Raw genomic sequence first — 19,758 nt, 5'->3', positions numbered from 1 at the left:
GGGAATACAAGGCACAGGGGGCTGCTGTGTGCTCTAAGTCAAAATTAATAACATTTAACAAGATTTTCATTTAGGCATGAAATGTCTTTTCCGGAGTATTGACTAGCGATTTATTCCCCAGAGATCACCTCCCAACCTAGGCAGCCTTGCAGCGCTCAAGGCTTTTTAAATTAAATAAATAGTTCATCAGCACAGTTCGGTTTCACTCGATTTTGGGGCCGGTTTCGACAAATGCGCTTAGTACTCTGGGTGCGTTCCCGGTTGGTGTAGCAGGGCTTGGACCGGGGTTAAATTTTATTTAAAATAAAAAAATAAATTTTATATATATATTAAAAAACAACCAACAACAAAAATAACCAATCTAAGGCGGTTTAGTGAAGAGAGACCGGAGCGCTCCAGCGCTCCTGGCTCGGGTCCTTCCCCTCGCAGCTCTCCATGCCTCCCCTATTTTTAATCACGGTCACTGTAAAGAGGATTGGGAGGAGTGTGGGGGCTCCCACTAAAAACCTGACCCCTGCGAGGGCTGGGCGGGGGGAGAGGAGAGGGCACGAAGAACAACAAACCCTTGACTATATTGTTCAGAGTCCTTTAATAATACCAAAATGAAAATATGTCAAGATTTTTCCATACAGATAAACGCATCTAATTTCTTTAAGTGACCTTAATTTACGTGTGTTTGAGTGAAATGTTAACTCAACATTTTAAATATCTTTTACATATATACTGACTTCCACAAAGTGCATCAGAAATTTAAAATAATTAAAAAAAAAAAAAACCCACCCCAAAACCTCCCTGAATTTCAGGAATTCACCAATTAAAAAAAGGAAATCCCCAACCCCCCTTTCAGATCAACATTTACAAGAAAAATAAGCGAACACGATCTGGTTTTCTTTTTTTTTTTTTCTTTTTTTTCTTTTTTTTGAACCCTATTTATACAGATGTTTTATGGGATACAAAGGAACCGTCTCGGACTTGCATTTGGATTTCTCACCTCAAGCCTCTCTTAGGATGCTTTCCCTCCAACAGGAAAAAAAAAAAAAAAAAAAAAAAAAGGGATCAGAAGAAAGTGTCCCTTGGTACCGACTGCCCGGGCGGGGCGGCCGCGCTCTCCGGCCCCGCCATCCGCCGTCCCGCTCCCGCGGCGGCCCCGGGCACTTCCGGCGGCGGGGCGGCTGGCGTCCGTCTGGCCGGAGCGGAGCAGAGTCCGGGAGGTCCCCGGGGGTCCCCGGCAGCGGGGCCGGGGGCCGGGCGGCGCTGCCCCTAGGAATCGCCGGGCCCCGCGGTAGGTTCCTTGCCCGGTCCGCGGGTGGCGGAGCCCACCCCTTCGTGCAGGATGAGGTCAGGGGACTCGGAGCGCGGCGTCTCTAGGTTGCTGGCGTCCGTGTCGCTGTCGCTGCCCTTTTTGCCCCCGCCGCCCCCGTTGTGCGTTTTGATGTGTTTGCTCAGGTGGTCGCTGCGCATGAAGCGCTTGTTGCAGACGGGGCAGGCGAAGCGCTTCTCGCCCGTGTGAGTCCGCAGGTGCCGCTGCAGCTCGTCGGAGCGGGTGAAGCGCTTCCCGCAGAAGAGCCAGTTGCAGACGAAGGGCCGCTCGCCCGTGTGCCAGCGCAGGTGCGCCTTCAGGTGCGAGGTCTTGCCGTACACCTTGCCGCAGCCGGGGATGTGGCAGCTGTGCAGCCCCTTGCGCCGCAGGCTGGCCCCCGCCGGCCCCAGCCGCTCGGCCTCCTGGCAGTTGGGGCAGTCGCAGGTGGCGCGGCCCGAGTAGCGCCGGGCGGAGCGGGCGGAGCCGCCCCCCGCGGCAGCGGCCGCTGCGCCCGAGATCATGGCGCTGGCCGCCGCCACCGCAGCGCTGGAGTCCGTGTAGGAGGGCAGCACTGGCTTGAAGCCCTCCTGGGTGAGCAGGTGCTGGCTGGTGGAGAGCAGGTGCGAGGCGGCCGTGGAGCCCAGGCCGGTGGAGCTGAAGGCGGAGTGGGTGAGGGAGCTGAAGTCGGGGTTGTAGGTGCCCAACTGGGAGTGCAGCGAGGCCTGGGGGGCGCCCGAGTGCAGCGAGCTCTGCAGCCCCCCCGCCGGGTTCTGCACCTCCAGCCAGGAGCCCGGGTTGGTGTGCACGTCCCACCAGGAGGAGGCCGCCCCGTTGGCCACCTCGCCCGCCGAGAGCGTGGAGTGGAAGCCCGACTTGTACCAGGACTCGTAGGGGTGCGCCATGCCCACCCGCGGGTAGAGGCTCTCGGCCGCCGAACTGTGCACTTTGGAGATGAAGGCCGACTGCCCGCCGGGCTCCTGCGGGGACACGCCCGGCGCCGCCGCCGAGTTGGAGAAGAGGCCGCCGTAGTCGCTGCTGAAGGCTGACGAGGTGGGCGAAGTGGAGGCCAGGCAGAAGGCGCTGTTGGCGGTGCCTGTGCCGCTGGCCAGTCCGCTGGAGCCCCTGCTCGTGGCCACCGTGAAGCCCGAGAGGCTGGAGCCCAGGTTGCAGCTGGAGGTGGAGCGTTTCCAGGGGTGGAAGCCCCCTTTGGCGAAGGCGCTGGATTCGGGCAGGGTGGTCAGGGGACTGGTGTTGCCGATCTTATTGCAGGTGGCGGCCAGCATGGCCAAGGGAGTCGTTCCAAATCTCGGCTCTTCCTGCGGGAGAGACAAAGCCGGCCCGTCAGCCTCACCCCTGCCGTCTCGGGGACGCGGCGGCGCGGGTCGAACCGCGGCGCGACGAACGGTACCGCGGAAAACTTTCCTCTTATTTTGAAGGCAGGCTTCAGCCCTGCCCCGCTCGGCACAATTCGTTTTCCGCCTGGAACCGGTCTCGACGCCCGAGGGATTTACCTCGGAAGCAGATCCCGGCGGGAACGAGCCACGGGCGTGTTCCGAAAGGGCGACGCGGGACTCCCGCGCAGCGCCGGGCTGCTGGAGCCTGCTGCCGTGACACCAGGAATCCCGTGGGAACGACGTGCGGCGTCTCCTCAAGCCACCATACCAGAGCGGCGGAAAAATGAGACGGCAGAAAAGCAAGCGGGGCGCGGAGCCCTCCGACGGGCGCCCACTCGCAAAGCCGAGCCAGCAAAAATCTTTTTGGGAATTTTGCGTAGCACTTCGAGTTAAAAGAGCAACTAAAAAAAATAAGAACCCAAAACAAAAACCCAACAAAAGCCACAAAAAAAACCCAAACAACAAAAGCAAACCCCAAAACAAAGCACTAGCAGCCCGACTTCTCTCCGGTCAAACGAGTTTTCAGACTAAGCTCTCCGCGAACGACCCGATGGGAAACCCGCCGTGAACTCCCCCGGGGCGGGCCGGGGTCACCTCCCGCCCGCTGGCCAGCGCGATCTGCGCCGGGGGCCGCCGCACCGCGGCAGCAGCAACAGTTTCTCCCGAGGAAGCCGAGACGCCGGCGGGACGCGCGCGGTGCCGACTTACCCCGAGGATAGACGTAGCCATCGCAGGTGGCGGCGGGGGGGGGACGGCGCTCGGCGTGCGCTGCCCGCGGCACCGAGGACACTCCGGCTCGGCGGGGCTAAACTCTGCCTAAGTGCGGGCAGCGCCCGCTTTGAAGTACCGCTGGCGGCGGCGCTCGCCCAATGAGGGCGCGGGCGGCGCGGGCCGGAGCGGCCCGGCAGCCAATCAGGCTGCGCGGAGGTGCCGGGCGCCGGGGCGCGTGCCAGCCAGCGCGCGGGGAGAGCCAGAACTCCCCGCTCCGGACCGCGGAGATCGCCCCGCAATTAGCGGCGAACCCCCGCCGGGCCGGGGCTCCCGCCGGCAGCAGCGGCAGCCCCGGCGATGGGCTGCCAAGGTGACGCTGCCCGGGAACCGGGAGGAGCGGGCAGAGCCGCAGAGGCTGGAGGCGAGAGCGGGGGGCGGCGGGGGCTGGGGTCACGCCTGGCCCCGCTCCGCCGCCGCGCGTGAACTGTGCGGGAGGTGTCAGATCCCCCGCTGCCGGCTCACTCACCTGCGGACCTCGGCCCAGCAAACCATACCTGCGTTTGCTTTTATTCAACAGGCCCTCTCCCTCCTCTGCAGGCCGCTGGGCGGTCCGTGCGGGTGCAGATAACCTAGCGGCGCCTCATGACATCCTACCAGAACACGTTTGGGTTTTGTTTTGTTTTTCTAAGCACTAGAAGTCATTCCGGGCACACCGCATCTCTTACTTTCTTTGCAAAAGGAAGAGGGGAGGCTTCTTTAGTTATATAAAGCGCCAACAAAAAAAAAATATTCCAAAGGCAGGGAACCGACAGGCATCCCTCTGCTCTCGTGCCGTGGTGACAGGGGGGACGAGGGGCATATGACACCGTGTCGCTTGACAGAAAGGATTTTATTTTACAGAGTAATCCCTGGCAAAATACTTTGAAAGTCCAATTCGCAGCCTGCAGCACGTTTTTCAAGCTTCATACCCCCGCGGAAACAGTGCTGCTAATGGCAGAAGGCTTGTTCCCTCCTAGCAGGGCTAGGGCGCTGCTGGAATAAGCCTCCCCAGCGCTTTCCTGTGGCCTCTGCACTGTGCACACTCCACACACCCAGTGAGCGACAGAGACTTTACCTGCTCTCTGCATGTGCGAAATGTAAGTCAAACCTCGACTCCTCAATGTCTTGCAAGGTAGTCCCTTTGATTTGTAATTATTGGAGGATTCTTTAAGTAATTGGCTAGAACTTGCCCGTAGTGTGTCCGCGGAAGATCAATAGGCATGCAACTTTTCATCATCGCGACAGTCCCTGTCAGGCTGGGAACAGGAGCTTTTCCCTCAGCTTCTGCCGTCCCCAGTGCAGCGGGGTACGGTTCTAAACCAGAAATACGAGTGCGTGCAAGCAACGCCGGCTGCTTGCTTTGCATTTGAGCCAATATTTCCTTCTCCTCGGTGCCGCCTCGGCCACCCAGTGCAAAACCTACTAGCAGATGCAAAATAGGCATCGCTAGGAGCAAGATGGAGAAACTGCGCATTGGAGAGGATTCCGCTTTTCTTTACTTGTTATGATTTTTATTTTTTTTCCTTGCTTAAATAAGGCTGGCATTGCGGGGTTTTTTGTACATTGTGTTCTGTAATCTGCAGGACGCCTGCCACGCTAGGGAAGGATGTCCCTGGAGATTATCTTTTATTTAAACGTCTAAGGCTATTTTCAAAGGGCGCTCGCCTTTTTGTCGCCGAGCATTAAACAGAATCGGGGCAGTAGGAGGAAATAAGTGTTCTGCGCTTAATTCTTTCCACATTGACTCGCAGCCAGCCCAGGGGTCCGGCGAGTGAGTGCGCTGCCAGCCCTTGCTCGGCAGGGTCTGCCTGGAGCAGATCATAAGCGGCGGCTTTACCCAGGGGGGCTGTAGCGCTCGGCGGGCGGAGGCGCTTGAAAGGCGGTGGCGGGGGGAGCGACATCACCCCCGCGGCCCAGGCGACGAGTCCGACAGGGGCACCCGGCAGCAACCGCCCAACAGGTGACTCCTTCCTTCCCTTCTTCCTTCCTTGCCTCCTTCCTTCCTCCGGGGGGAACCCGCTCCTTCCCAGGAGCCTGCCGAGGTGGTCGTCAAGTGGCAGCGCGGCGCTTGTGGCCAACCCCGGGGCGAGGGGAGGGGGGGAGAGAGGGTCTTTCCCCTCTCCTCCTTGGGGAAAGTCATAAATAAAATACGGCTGAAAGGCAGACCGGGAAGCGTGACGTTAGGAAAAGCTGCCTCTACCTCAGCAAGTAAAGGCATCCGCCGCCCGCTTGCGCTCCCCCGGCACATCGGGGCTCGGCGGTGCCCGGAGGCGGCTCTTGCCGCTGCCTCCTCGCCCCCTTTGTGAGCCGACGAGTCACTAAAAACCGCAGGAGCGAGGCGGGCCGGGCGAATGGCGGCCCGAGGGGGGAACGCTGGGCAAACCTTCAGGGGGTCAAGTAATTTCTGACAGATTTTTTTTTTTCCATACTCCAAAAATCGAGTTTTTAAACAAAGATCAATGTGTTATGCTAAAGTGTTGAGCTGACTGTTAAAACATTTGGGGGGATAATGACAATGTAACAAAGGCCTGGTTTGGAGTGAATCATCACCCTTTTAAAAGTTAAAGCAATTTTCAGGAGAATGGCTTTCAGCAAACGCTTTACATTATTCAAAACGGCCAAATAATGCTCTATTATAGCGCCTGAATGCTGCCAGTCAGCCCGTAAGTGCAATTTGTGCAGAGACTCGGTGCCTTATCTCCACTTCTTTATAAAGAGGTGAATATAAAACAATTTCTTCCAAACCCAGACAGAGAGCACGAAAATTGCTTCCCTTTCTGCAATCAGGGCAATTTAACTGGAGTGCAATTAGCACTATTAAATGTCGATTCTGCATAAACAAATCTGACTAAGAAGCGAAAGTGGGGTGAGAACCTCATATAAACTGAAACTGATTTTTTAAAATTATGTATCCGGGTCCTTTACAATTGATCCGTGACGTTTTCCTCTCGGAATATATTTACATCATAAATACATTACGGTTAAATCAACATAAATCTTTTTTTTTTAAACTGAGTATGAATACTAATAAAGAAGAATAGTCTAATTAAATGCAACAGTTCACTTCCTTTGAACAATATTGTTTCCCATCTTCCCTTTACGTGTGTCTTTTGATCTGTGCAACTACTGAAGTTGCTGTCTTTAGGAGGTAAATCTGGGAAACAATTCGTTCATTAAAGCTGATTGGGGGGCTCCTGGGTTCATACTCAAGAGCGTCAGATGAAATGAGTCTTCTTTTCAGAGCTCTGGGGAAAGAGCTGCCAAATATTTTTCCAAATAAATCGATTTAGCTGCAGTTAAACGTAAGGTTGCTGTACGGTTTCCAGTGAATCCTTGGAGAGGCACGGAGGTTTACACACAGATGTTATGGGTGGGAAAGGGGCAAACTCTTCCAAGTTCAAGAGAAGCAGCCTTACTTGCTGCCAAACAGAAGGGACGTAGGCAGGAAACAGGCAAACTGCTCATCGCTCAGATAAATAATTGCGTCCTGCCAGATTTATATATATATATATATATTTAGCAACAGGAGTTCCGTGCGACCCTCTCCTCTCTGGACGACACTTTTCATTTACTTGATCTAGAAACCACCACTGATTATCAAAGCAACGCAGAAGGGGACCTGGTGATAAATTAATAACTACAGTTAAGAAAAGGCTTTGTTACTATTCTGCCCAAGAGTAGATATTAAAAGGGGGAAGAATATATAGAGATGGTGTTAAAATACAGACCTTGGCTCTTGTTGAGCCCAGTAAATTCTTTCTGCTGTAGAGTTTTTCATTTGTGGGTAAAGATGAAGTGCAGCTTGTGATTAGAAGGAAATCTTTTACAGCTATTAAAAAGTGAATGAGCACTGGGATCAAACAGATAATGGAAAGTAAATGAAAATTATGGCACTCTCCAACAATTCCTGCTTGAGCTTTCACAGGATGTTTGTTCTACAGTGCGCTCCCCTCTCCTCCTGCCCCCTGCACACAGAGCTCCGAGGATGAGCATCAGACTGGGCTTTCGTCTGTTCCTTCACCTTCAGGGTGACACTATTTAGGAATAACCCGTATTACCCTGCGTTTAAAAAAAACCCACACGGTAGTTTTAGAAATCCTCCCGTCTACTGAGCGCAGTCAAAAACGTGTCTGTGGAACTAATCCTCTTCCGCTAAATTTATTTGGACCATGTACTTTAAACATCCCTTGTTCTGTGTCTTTCAGCCGAAGACAGGTTAACAATTCAAGGGAAGACTAGTGTCAAAGGAAGGAAGGTGACTGCAGACTGTATCATGAATTTAATTACTACAATTATTAGAAGATTATTAGAAGAGCGTCATAGATTTGTTTTCTGCTTTGGTAAGAAAGTCTGAGGAACATGGTATGAGGAACACTGCACGAGGATTTAATCTCCTGGCTCACATGCTTCCCGGAGCAGTTATGACATATAGGTTAGCCATGGCAAGCTCAGACCGCAGCAGGTTTGAAACTCAGCCAGTGCCAGCGTTCATAAAGCTTCCTTAAAAATCAAGGTGTTTCTAAATAGAAGGAGTTTAATTACTCAACGCTTGGACCCACGTTTATAGAGCGTAAAACCACCTTCTTTTTTTTTTTTTTTTCCCCCTCCACACAAGTCCATTAAAGAAGCTCTGATGATTTGGTAATTAGGTCTGTATTTTAAGCAGAGGAGCAGTTGGCGATCTCTTGGCTCCTCTTCGCCGTGGCTCCCCCCGGGCAGGGCTGGCCAGAGGCGACCGTGAAGGGCTGAGCTGCCGCCGCTCACCGTCGCCTCCGGCCAGCCCTGCGGGGGGGCAGTGTCGCGAGGCGGGAAAGCAGTGAGTCCCATCCCCACATTTTCTTTTCATATCACATTTTTAGCCAGGCATGACTCAGACTGTTGGATGGGATGAAGCAGGCTCGTCTATCTACAAATAGAGAGGTGTGGGAGCGTAACAAGCAGGATGATTGACATCACGAAGTTGTCTTCAGTCCGCGATGACCAAGAAATCCTCCTCCAGGTTGCGCCCGTTAATTAATTGCTAGTTTGGAAGAGGAAAAGAGACGGGACCTCCTCATTCGTGTGTTCCCCTCTCCCTCCTCCCCCTGTCCTGGGATTGGGAGAAGGAAAGACTGGGAACCTTTCATTGTGCTCTTCTGTGTTCTGCAATTACTGGAGCTCAGGCTTAAGGTGAATTTCAGCTCAGATCATGAACCATTTCACGTTCAAATGCAAGCTTGCAGTACTTTGCTAGTGGCAATTAGAAGCCTATTACAAGCCATTAGATTGATCAATGTACCTTAAACAATGTGAATGATTTATATGGCAAAGAAAAAAACCTTCTTACATCCATTGTACTGTTCCAGCAACCAACCTGGCCCTGTGGCTCCATTCATCACAGATTTAAACAACAAAAGCAATTTATTTAGAAAACTTGCAGGCAAGGAAACATGCTCGGTTCCTTCATCTAGAACAGTATCTGAGTTTTATCTTTCTTTATTGTCAAGAGATGTAGGCTAGAAGAATTCAGGCATATGGGAGGAGGAGGGGAGGATTTGCTGGTTTCCAAAGGGATTAATTCACCTTGTACCTGAAAGAAAGAAACAAAGAGTCTCCTGACTGCTGCCTAAACAAGCCTCTAATCTGCTGTGCATCTGCAAGGCAAGGAAGAAAGCAGCAGCTTGCACGTGACAAAGTGTTTGAGTAGCTTTTTGTTGCCTTTTAATGACATTGGGGCCTCAGAACTACGAGCCCTAGAAGTTTCAGGGCAGCTTCAGAGTCGCTGGGATGTGTTGGGTGATGGAGGAACAGGGAATGCACAGCCTTATTCTAGCCATTCTACAACGAACAAATTACGAGGTATCAGCTGTTATGAAAGACAGAGAGCTGCCCTGTAGGCCTTCGGTCTGTTGGTTTTTGTCTCCTTTCAGAAGACCCAGGGAATCTCACGCCTGAGAAATTCCTCCCAGCTCCTGGCATTCCCGAAGTGAGGGGCTGGGAAGTGGGTGGCTTTGTGCTTGCCAAAAACTTTTTAGGGATACAGAGATTCAGGTTGGAAGGACTAGGACCATGCTTAGCCATTCATTCAATGGACAGCCTCTGTTTCTTGCATCTTCCTTACCTTTTTTCTAACCCTGTTCACCTTGCTACTTAATGCTGCAAAATTAGTGTCTTCTCTATAGCTACAAAGTGACTGAATTAATCTGTGGGTTGGTGTTAAACAGTTCTGACATGTTCTGTATTAAAACTACTGAGTAAAAACCCCACACATGTTAACTAAGCCCTCCTTTAAAATGGGACTTTGATGGGACTAGTGTAACTGGTGACAGTGCTTGTTAGAAAAAACCCAAAACATTTATAAGTCTTAACTAATCTGGAAATTTATTTTGAGATATCACACAAGGGAGAATGTTATTAATTTATGATCCCATTTATCATTTGTGCTTAAGGAATAATCTGGCCTATTCTATTCTACAGTCTCGTCTCTGGAAATCCCTGCAATGCTTGCCCAAACTCACCATTTTATCACATCATTTTCTGTGAGGAGGTGAGCATATAGTGCATCAATATTGGCACAAAGAAAAGATACAAGGGATGTGTGTCAAGTCCTATTGAGATATATGACCCTTTTGTTACAAAGTGTGGATACAGCCACTTCAGAATCTGATTTTCCAAGTTGTCCATATGGGATTGAGACTATTCACCTACTTCTCTAGTTATCTCCTGCTTGCTTCCTTGATAAAACAGGATTAGTAAAACACAATGTCTACCATATAAACCAAACGATAGAGGCAACAGGAGTAAGAGCTGTCTTCCCCCTTCCCTATACGAAATCCCATAACTAGAGAAGGAGTGTTTCTATTGATTCTGTCACATACTAAATCCAGTTCTTCCCTTTCTTACTGAGCTTCCACCATCATGACCTTAACCCACAGATTCAGCACTGTGTCCTGCTTACTGTAGACTTGTCCTTTTTCATAGAGGAGATGCGAAAGAAGAATAATAGATGTGGAGGCCTCTTTCAAATCTTGTGTAGAGATTGTCCATTTAGTAACATTGTGCTTTGAAGACTTTTTCCTCTTCCAGAGCTTTGTATTTGTCACTTGGACCAGGAGAATTGCTGGGCCAGCCTTCTCAGGACAGGCTCTGTCCTTCCTCTATTTAAGTATCTCCACAAAGACTGTCTACTTGAAGGGCTTTCTGTACACCCTAACCTACACATGGATACTCTCTGTACAAAAGCAGCCTATGCTTCCTAACGTGCTGCTTCAGGCACTTACATTCCATCTGGGTTGCATTGCTCTTTAATTATCAGTCGTCTTATTGTGATCAAGTGAACTTTTACTAATCTCCACATTTATTGTTAACGTAAATAGATGCTGCTTTTAATCAATATGGAGGGCCACACCAATGCAGTTCCAAGTAACTTAAGTCAACTGTAAAAAGTTCAATGTGTGTATAATTACAGAGAACGTCAACTAGTCACTCCAGTCTAATTCAGTGTCTTTTCAGAGACAGGCCATTTTCTTTTTCCCTGGTCCCACTCTCACCTCCTTTGCTCCCCCCTGCCCGGAAAAGCAGGCAAGAAGGGAACAGCAGGGGCCGAGCAAGCAGCAGCCCTGCTCAACTTCGGGCTGCTTAGCAGATTGAAAATGCTAGGTAGAATATAAGCATACAGGTACAATGTAACACCTTCTTCCAACAAAAAAGATTGATTGCATCTTGGCCTTGGTATTAAATGTGCTATTATCAGAAGAAGTTGAAATAATGCATACAGTCACTTTAAAAGAAAGCAGGTTTCCTTTGCGAACATAGCTATTATTTCAATAGTACTTGAGAACCATTTCAATAGTGGCCAGGTTGTTGCTTACTGCAGTATATTTGAATTGAATACACATATATCAAGGTTTTTTCTTAATTTTAGTTTGAATTATTCCTGAAGTTCTCATTAAATTTACCATTTGTAAAGGACAGATTAAATGAAAATGGCTTTTAGAAAAATAGAGCTGGAAATTATTTTGGCCTTTCTGACCTGGAAGAGGTGATAATTTGCAGCAGCACTAGATACTGGACATGCCTGACATTTTAGGTATTCCTTCATGGTTTCAGACCTTTGTACAGATGAACTCCATCTGGGACAACCCAGCAGCCAACTTTTTGTTACCTTGATGTAATTGAGAAGACTACAGCTGTCTTAAGCAATCTAGGTCGACAACACAAATGGAAAATGAAACTCGGGCAAGGGCAATGCTAAGAAAAGAATGCCTATTATCCACAATAATGCTCCTAACATTTTCTAAACAGCTATTACCTGTGTCTGTCTGTAATTGTCCTTGTTACAGTAACGGTGCAATCTTTCTTTCAGAACACTTACAGAAATCTCTCTTACCACTGACTTTTCCAAATGTAAACAACCTATACAACATTTTCTAATGTAAACCAAATGTAGTAAGTAGATTCTACATTAAAGAATCACTTCCACCAGAATTTCTGAGATGCTCAAGGGATGTTTGGGTGGACTAGAAAATACCACTGTTCACATTCAGTTTCCAAACCCAGTCCCATATATACATGAGTGTCAGTAGGACTTATATAGCACATTATTGATGAATTTGGACAGTTGCAGAGAACAGATAGCTCACTTTCTGTTTTGCAAAATGATGCAAACTAAGCTGTTGTGAAGTGTTGCTATCTAATCTTTATTGTGGCTTTTATTGCACACAAACATGACTAATTTTCAATGTTGATACTAACAAATATTTGTCTATTTAGAAAACAACATGACTAAAAAGCTCTCAGTTACAGCAGAACAACTAGAAGCCAACATCTATATTGCTCTACCCCCCCTGCCCCATTCATAATCCCTTTAGATAAACCATGTTAGTTACTCTCAGTAAAATGGGACACACTGTAAGCACAGAAAGAGAGATTGAAGGCAGTGAATCAAAAAGCAAGTTTCACATTTTAAAAATCTCATCTCTCTGCTAAGAAATGTGATGTTCACAATTCCTATGTGATGCTTACAGTGTGACTTGATCCTCCATTATGCAGTTTGGAGGAAATTTAGCAAAGATCCTAGGTCTGTTCAGCCTGAGACAAGTATCACAAAAATGTGTGCTGTTTGAATTGTTTGAATTATTATTTTTTTTTTAATTTTTATTTTTTTTCAAACATGGTGGCTGAAAGCACAGGTCTAGGAGGTGGCAGTGTTCTACAGCTCTTTCATATTACCACTGTACATACATCAGTATGTAAAATCAAGTAGCCAGACCTTTCAGTCATTACTCAAGTCGTGATGCATTAACTTCAACAGAAGCTTTATCTGAGTGAGGACTGCAAAGCTCCCATGCAGTGTAAGGTGTTGAAGTCTGTGCATGTGCAAGTTGTGCAGGTTCAGAGAAAAATTTTTGAAAAATTGTAAAGTGCAAAATACAATAGCAGACTTGGGAAAGGTATGTTGCTGCGTTCTGCTTTAAATCCTGAGACTGTTTTAGAGCCCTGTTTTTCCAGCAGTTGTGACAGTGTCGATTCCTAGACCACAGAGAAGTGGTACTGCCCTTTTCCAGGGAGTAAGATGTGGTACATGCAAAGAGTTGAAGCCGTATCCCATGAAGCAACAGGCATGCAGGAACACCTTTGTGACAAAAGTGCAGACTGGAAATGCTACAAAATGTGATTTTATTGCCATGTGAGGGTGGGACTTAGCCCATGTAATACTGGATGTTCTAGTGATGTGTAAAAATCTGTGGTATCTGGAGTTTTGTAGTTTCAGGACTGAAATTCTAAAAAACACAATTTGCAGATGGTGTCTTACCTGAGCATGCACACTCACACCTGTGGCTGCGTAAGGAAGTGGGAGGGGATCTCTGTAAATAAACTGTTTAAAAAGAAAACAAATAGTCAAACTCCCAGCTTAGTAGTTGGGTGTTTGATTGCCTTTTGTTACAGTATTTTTCAAATAGCTGTTACCATAACAACATAACATTTTTCTTTTAATTTTTTTAGCTGTTTGGAAAAAAAACATCTTGCCAGAATTCTTCCATAATAGCTTCCATTAACTGCAGTGACTTCTATTGGGGAAGCCAGTGCTGATGTCTCCTGCTGTCACAAGTCACTCAAATCTGTTTTGTCTGATAAGGCCAATTTGAGCTTTATAAAACATGTGTTTTTTTTCCATCCCCAAAGAGCAAATATCAGTAAGGATGGGATTCATAACCAATAATTTGCCAGGAGACTAGGTTCCCAATACCTGTCAGCAGAATTGGTCCCACACTTGAAAAACTAGTTCAGACTGAACGATAAAGATTCTCCTTTACCATAATATACCAAATACCAAGAGACAGAGCTTACAGACATGTGTATTAGAATAAAAAAAAAAAAGAAAAAGAAAAAGAAAAAAAAAAAGGATGAAGAAAGGAGGTACAAATCCTTTAGGAGGCCCGTGTTTTTTTCCCCATTTTATAGTGCATGTTTTGCTAAGCTCCTCAGGTAAACACTGTAGATTAGAGTGTTTTATCACAATCAAACAGAAGTTACTGTAAGAACAATTGGAAAAGGTGAAATAAAGGGAATCATTGATGCTGTCCCAGAAACACTGGCGATTTTGTTTTGGATTGAAGTAATTTGCATGACTAAAAAATAATCACTTTTCCAGACCCTCTACACACTTGACAGTGGTAAATATGTCTGGGCTGTTACATTTAATAAATTGTTTGCTAACACCATCTTGTTTCTGGAAACAGGGATGAAAATATTTATTTTAGCAAGGCTTGTTTTCTAATTAGCTTTTTGTAATTTTGTAATTACCCAGAACCATATTTTAGTGTAAGCTGTTTGAATTTTTTGGTTTTTTTAAGGAATTAATACAGAATAAGAAAAGGTTCCATGAATTACTTCAGTATTGTTATCTAAAATTTCTTGGAGGAGAAGAAAAGGTAACTGTTATTTCTATGTTGATTACCTGGATCGAAATGACGAGCAGCTGGCCAGCCAGTGCCGGCATGCTACTTTTCTAGGGGAGGTGTGCAAGTGTGTACATCCATATGTAAGCATGTGTGCCCATGTTTTCTTTGAACTAGCTAAAAAGTATTTTTAAGTCTTTAGAAGTCTTGCTAAACAATGTGCTTTAGTTTCCATACTCTTTTCCACAAATCTGCATTCACACGAGTAGCTTAAATTGATTCCAGAGAGAGTATTCCAGGTTTGCACAAGTGCAAATGACATTGGAAAATGAGGTGGTTATCTGGTCATAAGGCTTCAGGGAGGCTTCTGTTCAGTTTGTGAAGGTATCAAACATTTCAGTGAACCTGAAAACAGCAGCATTGAAATCAGCATCACAAATCTTGTTGCTCTATTTAAAATTCAGAATAGACAACAGTTTTTTCCAGTCCGAATTATTTTTCTAATGTGTAGCTGAAAGTATTTATTTAAGTAACCTAATTTCACCCCCCATTTCAGAGTATTTGAAATCATACAAACACCGATGTATTCCCACTTTTAAAAATGCTAATGCCACTTTAAAGAATCCAGCAAGTCCAGCATTAGACTGTCTGAGTATCTCTTTTTGCTTTAGCAGCCAAGCTGTCGGGGTTGATCTGACACTCCTTGATCACACATCATTTGATATAAAAAGGTGAAAGTGGTACTACAGATGCCTGCAATTTGACTGATAGTGTTAAGAATGTTCATCCACACAACTGTCCATTAGATTTTTTTGTCACGGTGAGGTTACTCAGTCTGCGAAAAGGCAACAAATCCACAGTTTGGAAATCAAGTGATAAGTGTGGCTGTATGCTGGTTTTTTTATGCTCTGTATTGGTTGTATGTGCATGTGAAAAATGTGAATGAGATGTATTATATTTATTAGCAACCAAAATCTCTTGCATTCACACCACTCTGCTGCAGCTAGGATTGAGAAGAAGAGCTTTCATACTCTGCTCCGGTGTGACCAGTCATTGTAGGTTGCTCTAGAACTCGTAACTACTGAGGGGAGTTTTGAAATGGGCACTATCTGAACTTCTGAGGAAGGTCTATAATGTTGCTTAATAATTACATCAACTGTGACAGTTTAATTCAGTGTAGGTATCCAAAACTATTTCTGAAATTAATCATAGGCATGCTTTATAGCTTATGCATGTCGAAAGTCATAAGACAAGTCTCATCATGGACCTTAACTATTTTAACATGACTTTTTAAATAGCCCAACAATTTAAAACAATTACATAACATTTTTCCTTGCTAACTTCTAAAACAAAATGAAAAATGTTTCTTTGCATTTATGGGATTGAATATAGTTAAGTGACCTCTACAAAAGGCTGCCTCTTTGAAGTGTTCTCTGAAGAGAGCTTCAAGGCAGCTGAGTGTCTCAGATTGTGATTTTGTAAGGTTTTGATGCTAGAAAATTGTTTAACAAACAGCTCCAAAATATTTAGATTTTGATTAATAACACACAGTGCCGTGGTATTTAAATAACATGAAGTATGAAATCTAACATGTGGCAGAAGGGTATGTGTTCCACATGGTTAGGAGAATAGGAATGGGGGCACACCAATATCTGAGCAGGAGGGAAACAGCTACAGAAAGCCAATTAAACTATTATTTAGGAATGTATTGAACTATTGTCTCTACTTGCGCCAAAACTTTTCCTCTAACTTTGTGGCTGGAAAAGATGCTCCTTCAGCAGTGTAGGGAGTTCTGGTTACCATTGCTTTGTTCTTCAAAAGTCTGCATTGTGTATGAGTGTGCAGAACCCTGGACTTGGTTAACATTGGGCACCCAGCACTGGTAATAGTCGGACTTCTTAATACAGTAACATATGAATAATACTAACTAAACCTAGGAAACCCAGTTGTGTTTAACCGTCTGAAGAGAAATGCTCAATCTGAAATAAATCGGTCTTAAGGCCTCAAAACTTTTGCTTGTAGTTAAATTCTTGTCTAGTTTAACAATCCTCTTAAATATTGAAGCTTTACTGATAAAAGAAGTGTTTCTCTGCCAAAATAAGTTTTACTCCATCTAAGGAATTAAAATACTACTGTATTTAGAGACTTTCCAATGAAAAGACTGGAATTGATGTGAAGAGATACTGAACTGGCCTACACTGAAGAGTTCATTTAAAAAATTCTACCTCATTTATACCTAATTACAATTAGATTAGGATCACATCTAATCTCATAGTAATTATATGTTAGCTGTATGTATTAGCTCTAGTATGACATCTGATACAAGCATTTATTTTATTAAATGAAAAGGAGAAAAGTCCTACCCAGCTCTAGCATCATATGCCTATATCTTATTTGCATATATATACCTTTTAAATTCCAAACCAGAAAAAAAACTTGTAATTTTAATTTGTATTTTGGGGCAAGCCAAAGGGAAAAAAAACCAAACTGTCCTGGCTTGAGCCAGGATTAGGCTAATTTTCCTTTTACTGATTTTTTTTTTTTCCCCCCCCTCTTTCAGGAAGCTCTCTTTTAACTAGCAGCAGGTTTTCCAGCTAGTGGGCTGATAACACTGGAAGGACACAAACCGACCAACCAAACCAAAAGCACTGATTTTTTTAAAATAAATTTGTCTATGACGGAAGCAAAATGTAGATTAATTAGCTATTTGCTGTGAATAAACTAATATTGTGAATATGCAAGTTGTCTTTTAACATGTCAGTACAATGCCACAACTAACCAGACTTACTAACGCTGTCAAAAGGTGAGGTGTACCAGTAATTCTTTCTGATTTAAATTTTGCTTGCTGGAATTAGTATGTAGACATAGAGATATGTGCAAAGGAAAATAATAATAACCTTAATGTGTGAGCAGTTTCACATTTCATCTATCAGTTTGACGAAATTCTTCCAAATGCAGTTCTCTGTTAGTGATGGGTAGTGGTTACAGTATGAAGATGCTTTCAGCAGTGCACTACTGTCTAAAATGGACATTGATGCCAAAGTGATTCTGTCTTCAGATCAACACAGCCATGACTGTTAAAAATGCAAAGAAATGAGCACATTCAGCAAGCTGTACTAATTATATCTAGCTCACATTTGCAAACTGTTTAATTGTAAGCATTCCTGGACTGGTATTACTACATCTCAAGGATTATTTCACAGTTGTTGCTATAAAAATTAAAAATAGTCTCTCTTTAAGCTCTTTCAGAGGAGTTGAAGCTAGATGAGGTGAAACCAAAACATAAATAATAAATAAAAGCCTTGCAATCAAATGTCTTGCTACCTAACCCAATTACTATCTAATTATTGTAATCTGACTTCAGAATCAATTACGGAACTTAATTTTTAGTGTTCATTCACCCCACCACAGAGATAATATAATAAAGGTTTTAATAGAATATTTTAATAAGCAGGAATTGGACAACTTTTTGTGATTCAGGGTTTTGGGATTTTAAATTACCATCTTTAATTTCAGCAAAACAAAAGAGAGTCTTTCAAACTTCTTAATCACAAACACATTTTAGTGAGTATCCACAAGAAACAGCATCCAGGGCTTTTTAAATCAAGAGATTTTTGTTCAGGTGCCTCCCCTGGGTGAGATCCCAGTCTGTAGATGCACATACCTGCCACAGTTCACAATCTATTGTGATTTCACAGTTCAGAATTAAGTAGGCTGAAAGATACAAACTGAAAAAGGGAGAAAAACCTTGAAGCCTACGATTTCAAGCGATTTTGAAAATGCCGAAGTCTTGAGGCCTCTAGGAATTACAGGAATATAAAACTGAAGTTGCTGACAAAATGCTTTTTAGTGGTGAGCTCTTTGTCAGGTACAGGAGAACTAATCAAGGCCTGAGGTTGCCTTGTTGTTGTTACAATTTCTGATTCCCATGAAGGCTGGTCTCTAAAACACTGGAGCATCAGTTTTTCATCTGGTGGATTGTTGACTTAACTAATGAGGCTTCACAATCAAATCCTTCTGTCAGTGTGTGATTTACAGAGCAAGTTCAAGTTAAGCTACTTGTATCCATGTTACTTTGGATGTGTCTTGTTTTGTGAGCAATTTAAAAACTAGGACATGTTTTATACTCTGGAGATACTGCTGTTTGTGGTTCTCCCAAAATTTAAACATTTTGCATGCATCAGACCACTTCAGGAAGCTTGCAGGGTAAATGGAGTTCCCTGCTGAGCAGCTAATAGGGGAACTCACACTTCCAGGAAAAATGTGTCTTAATAGGAGGGGATTACTATAAATCTCCTGGTTTGATGTACATCCTTGCTTAAATGTTACAGGAGTGGCTTCAGTATCCTGCAGCTTCTGTATCCCACTTGTAGCTGCAGCCAGGCATATTTATACAGTTTTTGAAGGCTGACACTTTCAGAGAGGAGTTGCCAGCTCTCTTTAGAGATGCACAAATTAAAAATGAAGTAATTGCCTTACCTTTATTCCCTCCTTCAAAATGCTACACATTCTTACCATCTTCAAGTCAAAGACACAACTATGGGGGATTTCTGAGTTATGTGATGGCTGAACATTGAGTGCATACACACTCATTTAACCTTAAGTAGAGAAAATAAAATAAGTAGAAATACTTTTGAAACTATTTTATAAATAATCTCAGTGCATAGCGCACGATGTTGTGCACCAGATAATAGTGATACAATATTGGCCTCTGAAGTAACAAAAAAACCCCAAACCTAAACCAGAAAGCATTTATTTTGTAAATGTAATAATTACATTTGTCCTTGGCATATTCTGAGAGGTACCATCTCCCCAGACAGTGTATGTGATGCACAGATTGCTGGGGCCTTTGGATTATTTCTAAAGGAATCCGTAAAAGATGGCTGAGAAACGAAATTCATCCACAGAATGCCACCTGTAGTTGTGCAATTAATGGCTTTAACTCATCTTGCAGTTTCCTGAAACACTACAGAAGCCTTCTAGAGTTTCTTTCCTAAGCCCTGAGGGTGTCAAAGAGCCCTCGAGCTTTGTCCATTTCCCTAAAAGCCCTCGCTTGGGTGTGTCTAAAACAGCTTGATGTTTTTCAGCTGAGCAGAGGCTATTCAAGCAAGTGTTAATTGTAACAAGGCTAGATAAGAGGCCGGTTCAGGTTTTTAATTGCCTTGCTTCTCTTCCGTCCAGAAGTGGATGCTGCATTGTAACTGCTCTGTCGTTCATACTTCCAGGTACAGTCTGGGGAGGCTGCTGGGATTTGTACATGATCTATACAAGCAATGTAGTATTTTTTTTACCAAGTGCTTTAAGAAATATGTCTATTAAAGATGGTTTTGTGGCTAGCACAGCTGACAATCTGACAGCAGATATAACTTCAGCTGCTATGCTGTAGAGGTCATCTAGCCCCTCATGTTATCACAGCAGTGAGATGAATGCTGGT

General features: G+C 45.0%; 1 protein-coding gene across 1 annotated transcript; it reads right to left on the bottom strand.

The window, feature by feature from the left end:
- Window positions 1-1,260: 1,260 nt before the first annotated feature.
- On the bottom strand, window positions 1,261-3,423 carry SP9 (Sp9 transcription factor). The gene is made up of 2 exons (XM_051623562.1): window positions 3,403-3,423; window positions 1,261-2,616 (listed from the first exon to the last, which is right to left on the bottom strand). The coding sequence occupies exons 1-2, from the start codon at window positions 3,421-3,423 to the stop codon at window positions 1,261-1,263; spliced, it is 1,377 nt and encodes a 458-aa protein (XP_051479522.1).
- Between the last annotated feature and the right edge of the window lie 16,335 nt (window positions 3,424-19,758).

The sequence above is a fragment of the Apus apus genome, chromosome 6 (assembly GCF_020740795.1).
Source record: "Apus apus isolate bApuApu2 chromosome 6, bApuApu2.pri.cur, whole genome shotgun sequence".
Taxonomy (NCBI): domain Eukaryota; kingdom Metazoa; phylum Chordata; class Aves; order Apodiformes; family Apodidae; genus Apus; species Apus apus.
The sequence above is the reverse complement of the archived record's forward strand: the minus strand, read 5'-3'. Positions and strand labels throughout refer to the sequence as shown.

Excerpts from the sequence above, each read along its gene's own strand:
- SP9 (XM_051623562.1), bottom strand. The coding sequence starts at position 3,423 with ATGGCTACGTCTATCCTCGGG. Across the intron at positions 2,617-3,402 it reads TGGCTACGTCTATCCTCGGG|GAAGAGCCGAGATTTGGAAC; the intron begins GTAAGTCGGCAC and ends TCTCTCCCGCAG.